Raw genomic sequence first — 7,083 nt, 5'->3', positions numbered from 1 at the left:
GCGAGGGGCTGAGCCCGGCGCTCCGCTCCGGGCAGGTACCGATCGCACCTACAGCTCCAGACCCCGTTCTTCCCGAAGTTTTGAAACTCCAGTCCTAAACCTGGCCCCCTGCCAATCCCGGCTCGAAACCCTGCTGCGCATTCGGCTGGAGGCAGCCTGGAGTCCCAGCTAGACAGGCGCAGCACAGGTCGCTCGCATAGGGCTGGCCTACACCAGAATCATGAGCACTACAGTAGCTGTGATGGAGTGACCACTGATACCTCAATATCTGAACTTTCTCAGGTTACCTGTAAGCACCAGCCCTAAACCATCATCTAGTGACCCTTTTCTATAGACAGAAAAACCAGCAAAACAATTAAGCTTAATAAAATAACACCAAAACTCTTACTAGATAGATAATTAATAATAAATGAGCTCTGATGGAGTGCATTCCCCAGTGGTAGGCAAAGGCTCTCTTTTCAAAGCTGCTGTACACCCAGTGTCTGAGTTTTACTGGACAGAAAATGTACTGAAAGAAGACACAATAAGTATCTTTAAACCGTGACACAGAAATTAGACATCTTTGTTAATACAAGAAACCTCTCTAAAGAGAAAAAAGGGCTAGGGTTTATGGTTACATCCTTTAAAATATTCAAACTGCCAATTTTTATAATTTTTATGAGTTTCTCAACTTCCTGTTTCCACCTGCTTTGGTATAATCAGAGTGCAGCCTTTTTTCCACATCTTCTTTTGTCCTAAGAGGTTGATCCTCATCTCTGTTCATGTGAAAATTGTTGGGCTGTTTTTTTAACATATATTTTTAGGATTGTCTTTAAATATTGCAGTATTGTCTTTACGCTCCCATGCATATTTCCCCACAGACTGCTTACAGAGATAGCCTGCAATTTGAATTTAAAAAATCACTCAAATGAATTCCATACTTCAGAAACATCTCACAAACCAAACATGAAGAAACTCCTCACCTGTAGCACAGAGGCCTCCAGCAGCTGCAGGGAGCGCTGCCTAAACCTTTCCAAAGTCCAGGCAGGATGAGAGGGTGGGAGCTGCTGTGTGAGGGCTGGGCACACACTGCCTAATCCTAAGCCTACACTACCACATTTATCTACTCAATAAGTAACTTTTTATAAAAGCAAGCATGACTAAGTGTACACAGCAATAGAATTGCTCACTCTAGCTGAGCATGTTGATGCAAGCACACATTTTTAGATGTCAGTATCGTTAAATTCATCCAATGCAGCTTTTGCTTTTATGCATTAAGACTTACAAGAGTATTTGATAGAACATCCTGTGGAGATACTGAATTGTACTTTTCACCGAAGTAATTTAAGAACACATTAATGGCAGTTATGTAAACTGAACAAACTTCATCCTATATATTTTTATTAATTTCCCCCCTTTAGTACAGAAAGGTCATTTAGTAAAATTAGGTCCTTATTCATAGAAAACCCAGATCTTACCATACTTTTGTAGGAAAAGTTAATCAATCACATTTTTCTGTATGTGTATGTGATTACTCAGGCAAGTACTGTCAGCTTTTATTCCTTTGATTGGAAATTATTCCAAATGCTGAAATGTACCATATTTCAAAAGCATAAATTTATATGAATTTCTTAGAATTCTCTAGTTTTAATTAAAAATACCATGATTTTTTGAAACAAAACAAAACCCCATAAAACCACAGTTCTTTGGAAAAAACCAAACGGTTCTTGACAGAGAGACAGAATATGACTTGACACAGTAAACTGGATTCTACATGAGGGCATACAAATCAAGAAATATCAAAGGAATTCAATCCTGATTTGGATACTGAGGCATCTAGTTTCATGTTATAGTTTAATGAGAACAGTTTTAATTCCCAGAATCTGATTGTGAAATTACATTACAAAATAAAATACTTAGACAACATTTAGTTATGTACATTCTGCTCCAAAAAATGGACTGTGGAAATTCTTTACATTTCTCTTAGAAATACATACAAACCACAGCAGAGACCAACAGTCCACTGGCAATTAATAGACATGAGTCAACTTCAGGGAAAAATACCTGTGGAAAGTCTTAATCTAATACTGGTTCAGTAACAGAATTTCAGTGTCTGTTCAGACTACTTTAAGTAGTTTGTTCTTCTTGCCCCAAAACATTATCCCAGTTTACCTTGCATGATGGCTGGGTACTTGTTAGAGTACATCTTTCACAGAAACAGATGCCAAATATTAAGAAAAGGACATTAGGAGCTCAGAAAATTACAATACAGAAAGTCCAGGCAGGTGTACACTGTGTGAGTAATCTAAAACAGAAGAAAAAGTAAAATTGACTGTGCCCCTGTGATACCTTCCTATACATATTTTATGGAAAACTTTACATAGCTTACCCTTTATCTTACTTCAAAACACACCATTTACATTATTACTTAAAAAGAAACACAGATATACTTGAAAAGAAACACAGATATATAATAACTAGTTTGTTAGACTGAAGGAACAAATAATTTAAAGCTCTTTTACCAGTCTAGACAACTTGTACATTCATTTGAATGTGAGTTCACACCAAGTGCTGCAAGATAGGAATTACATTCAGAGAAATGGGTATCAACCTCCATTCCAAATTTATCATCAGTACACACTAATGATCATCAATTTGGGAGAGGACAAAGTAACAAAAAATCTCTTATATAGCCCCAAAGTGCAAATGATTAATTTGTTAAGGAAAAGACATTAAATGCAGTAGTTTTCCTACAGGTAGCTGAATTTCACATGAAGTGGAAATTTTTTAGTTTTGGTTATGTTTTATTTTGTCACACAAGACAAAGAAACTACAACTTCTAATCCCACAAAAATATGCTTAGACCACACAAGTCTTCCTAATAAACCATTACAGAAGCAACAGTTTCCTGGTTTGAACTAAATGTTTGTGGAAGCACAAATTCATTAATCTTTGCATTGTGCACAAATCAATTTTGACAATCTTTAGTGTTCTGCTTCCCCCCTGCCAATCATTTCAGTTGGGAACTTAGAAGTTACTTTAAAGCTGTTCTTAACTTACTTGATGACAAAAAACCTAAGATTGCTGCAATGAAGTGAATTTTAGGCAAATACACTGGTATTCTCTTCAGCTCATTAGAGATGGATCAAACTAAGGCTGCACAAGAAATCAGTATTTATGATCAAAGACAGATCCCAACTGCCTGAAACAAAGCAGTTTCAGTGAAAATGCAACCACTGGAGTCTGGTGATGAGAACTGAACTTTAAGAAGTATTCTGCATTTTGTCTGAAAAACATGTGCTAGTCATCAAATATCTCTCAGAATTCTAAACACCAAAAGAACAGATGAAAACAAAAATTGATAGGTACTTAAAACTATGATGCCTAGTTCTCCCATACACATATATATATAAAAATTAACTTACATTATAATAATATCAAACTGCATAGCATTACAAAGGAAGGCAACTTGAATGGCCGAAAGAAAAAATGTGAGAATTACCAACTCTATTATTACCATTCTGGAATTTTTAATACCACAGAGTAGACTGTTGCTAGCAACAGCTATAGCCCAATTTAAGCAAAGCCTGCCTTAATTCCAGTGAATGCAGAAATCATTCATTCAGATAAGTTGTTGCATGCTCTGCTTTCAGGTCCTCTTTGCAGGTTTTGCTGTTAACTGTTTCTCTCTTTCAAGTTCCTTCTCACGTTGCTGTTCTCGTTCCAACTCCTCCTTCTGCCTCTTTTGTTGCAGCTTAAGTGCTCTTTTCTAAACAGAAAAGACAAGGAAATAATTTTAAGTTTTATAGATATATTCAAGTTGGTGCAATAAACAAAATCCCTCCCATTCTCCCTCTCTCCAACACACCCTCCTTATGACTGAATGTAGCATAAACTGTTCATGTTGGCTTCATCCCTCCCACTTTCAGCTTACTGTTCAGAAATGGCAAGTTTGTGATCTACACTGGGAAAAAACACACTGGAATCCCTTCAGGCTCACTAAAAGTCACCCTTTGGGTACACTTGACAAGGTTCTTAGCATGCAATTTACTGCCTCTAAGAAAAAATTCTCTTGTTGAACACACTGAAGGACTAACCTTGCCAGAATGTAACCAAGGACTGTCGATACAGCATGATGCCACTGAACTTATGCCACTGTTAATTAAATTAATTATGCCACTGTACATTAAATAGGAGAAATTCTTACATTTGTGACTATCTAGTTTCCATTGAAAAGAAACTGAAACAACAAAGAGAACTACTTGGAATGGAGTGGATTAAGCAACAGAACAAGGCATGATTCTTACACCATCTAAACATGAAGATGACACTGAAAATTAGGAGCAGTTCAGATGTGTAAGTTGCTTGAGCACCATAACGAGCAAATGAAAGTTTAAAAACATACATGGCTTGGAGCTACTATCCTTTTAAGATAAAATTCTATTTCAATCAGAATTTTCAGCATGCATCCAAAATAAAAGTTGGAAGTCAATAATACAGAAATAAATATCTGTATTGGAAAGTAAAAATATTTATCCCACTCACTTTTAACTTTGATGTCTTCTCATGCAGCATCATCATTTCATTTCTAATATTCACTAACTTGTTGTGATAGTGTTTAGCTTCTGAAAACTTAAAAACCATAACTGTTAAAGCAGTGACTGTTAAGCTAGAATAGTTGTTTTATAAAGCTACACAGCAAAATAGCAATCAAAAACATAGTGATTACCAGAACAGTTTGATAACGGAACAAACATGTTCAAGTTTATATATAAAATTTGCATATTACATATACCAATATAGAAAATTACTACATCTCAGCAGTTGTACCCAGTAATCTATTGAGTTAAGATTCACAAAACAGAACAAAAATATTACCACTTTATGCACCATATATGAGTGTTTCATGCACCCTTCCTGCTAGTCTGGGGAAGTGCACAGAGCCCATGCTGGGCCTCAATCCTACCGAAAAAATGTGTACATTTGCTCTGGCTACTGGCTTTGAACAGCCAGTCTCACTAATGCTGCCTGACTCAGCCAGTGCTCTCTTCCCACTGCCCTTCCTATTTGAGGGAAATATGCTGGTTCCCACCCTCTCCAGCAGTTTGTCCCTAATATCTGAACTGGTTTTCTTTCTGTAGGTCATTAAGGACAAGGAAAAGACACAAGCTGCTACTAATGCTTCAGCAAGAAAATCTGTGCTAATCTAGAGTTTAAAAGGCATTACTGGTACTTACCAAAGCATTAATATCAAGAATGGAGTTACAGTCTTTGAATTTTGAAATCTCTTGTTCTAATGTTTCTAGCAAGACCACTTGGTTCTGTCTAAAACAAAAAAAAGATGCATAAACCCAAAGTGAAGCACCACTTATGCTTTTCAACCAGTCCTTTAAATAGACTTTTAATCAAAACAGTATCAATATACACTTCCCAGTACCAGATTCCTCTTATGCATTGCTAGGTGATTTCAATAAAAAAATGAGTAAATTATTTTAGAAAAATCCAAGCTACTGTTTGTTGCACAAATTCAGCTGGCATCATACAGCATGGATATCCAGCATGAATATCCCTAGACTCTGAAGAGGCACTCTCCAGGTTGCAGTGGTTGAATGAAAGAAAGAACAATTAGCTCTTGACTTTCTACTTGGGTGACTCTGTGTCATGATGCAAGACTAAGTTATTTCTGTACAGAACTTGTGTGGATTCCTGGTGATTATTAAGGATCTCCATCCCACACAGATCAGCTCAAGTCTTTCCAGACAAAGGCTGTCCTTGGCAGCAGCATAACCACATCATGTGTAGTGAAACCCAAACCACGGTACCCTGCAAAACCTGCGATGGATCTGTGTAAAGCTCTTTCCAGTACCTCCGTATCCATGGCAGATCTGGTCTGCATTTGAAACCAACTGCTCTCAGTTATCAGTGAGGAATCAGTGTACAAAACTCTTATCTGTTTAGCTCCTTACTTGTATTTTTCAAGTATTTTGCAATACAGTTTAGAGACCGAACAACAAACAATATATCTCACTACAAGATGCCCTGAATACAAACTGCATGTCTCCAAGCAAAATAAATCCAGCTTTTAGCACACTTTTCCATTGCAGAAGTGAATAAGCATTTAAGAAATCTACATGTCTTTTGCTCTGCCTGGCTTAGGGGACTTTCGTCTTCTAGCGTTACACATTCTTCAGCCAAAGTGCTCACAGGCTACGCTGCAGCTTATACACCTGCTGGTACTCCCACAGATCACTGAATTATTCAGGCTGCTCTAGTCAGGATACAGAAATGCTGATAAACTATATTCCACTTAAAGGGAGCTGGCACATTATACTGAAAAAAGTAGCAAAACAAAGTATGCATGGATATGAAGATGGTTTCAAAAATCTGCTTACGTAAGTTCCTGCAGTGCTAATTTTGATCGCTGAAGATCAGGCAGATAGTGGGAGATCAATCCTTCAGTTAGCTGCTCCACAGCTTTCTCATCTATTAAAGGCAGATCTTCTACAACTCCTTCATCTGGAGATGCATCACTGGGACCTACACCAAAGAACAGCAAGGCTGAATGTGACAGCTCAGCACACACTTCAAGTTTCACCTAGAGCAACTGTATTTTCCTTTTCAAAAATTGAAAGCATTAAAACACTGACGTTAAAATTCTCTGCACTTTTTCAACTAAACTGGGATTTCATTTTCCTCCTCTTCTTTATTCCTCCCTTACTCCCAGGCCTGTATCACAAGCTTCTTGGTAAACCCTTTTAAAAATGGGCAACATCAGTGTTCTGAGTATGTATCAAGAGCACCTAAACATTAACAGCCCCCAACCTTTGCTTTCAAGGTCTGAGAACAAACTAGGCTATGAAAGGTCTTCACCTGTCACTCAAAACAACACGGGCTCACTGAAACACCTCATGCTGAACTCCGAGAGTTTGCAGGAGTTGGTTCACAGCAACTCTAAGTTTCGTATGGGCACACAATGATTATTTTTTGCCTGCAGTGCTCGTGGAAGACAAAGCCCTTTAACCCACAGGCCCCCCGCACCGGAGAGAACGCTGCCGGGGGCAGCACTTCGCCTCCGAGGGAGCGCGGCCGTAGCACCGGGGGGTA

The 7,083-nt window shown here is 38.1% G+C and overlaps 1 protein-coding gene across 1 annotated transcript; it reads right to left on the bottom strand.

Moving 5' to 3' along the window:
- Window positions 1-1,363: 1,363 nt before the first annotated feature.
- Window positions 1,364-6,751, bottom strand: BLOC1S6 (biogenesis of lysosomal organelles complex 1 subunit 6). Its single transcript, XM_017742547.1, has 5 exons — window positions 6,698-6,751; window positions 6,372-6,574; window positions 5,217-5,304; window positions 4,525-4,611; window positions 1,364-3,748 (listed from the first exon to the last, which is right to left on the bottom strand). Exons 1-5 carry the CDS (start codon window positions 6,749-6,751, stop codon window positions 3,629-3,631), a joined length of 552 nt encoding a protein of 183 aa, XP_017598036.1. The 3' UTR covers window positions 1,364-3,628.
- Between the last annotated feature and the right edge of the window lie 332 nt (window positions 6,752-7,083).

This window comes from Corvus brachyrhynchos, unplaced genomic scaffold, assembly GCF_000691975.1.
Source record: "Corvus brachyrhynchos isolate BGI_N302 unplaced genomic scaffold, ASM69197v1 scaffold97, whole genome shotgun sequence".
Classification (NCBI taxonomy): domain Eukaryota; kingdom Metazoa; phylum Chordata; class Aves; order Passeriformes; family Corvidae; genus Corvus; species Corvus brachyrhynchos.
Note: the sequence above shows the minus strand (reverse complement) of the source record. Positions and strands in the feature narration are given on the sequence as shown.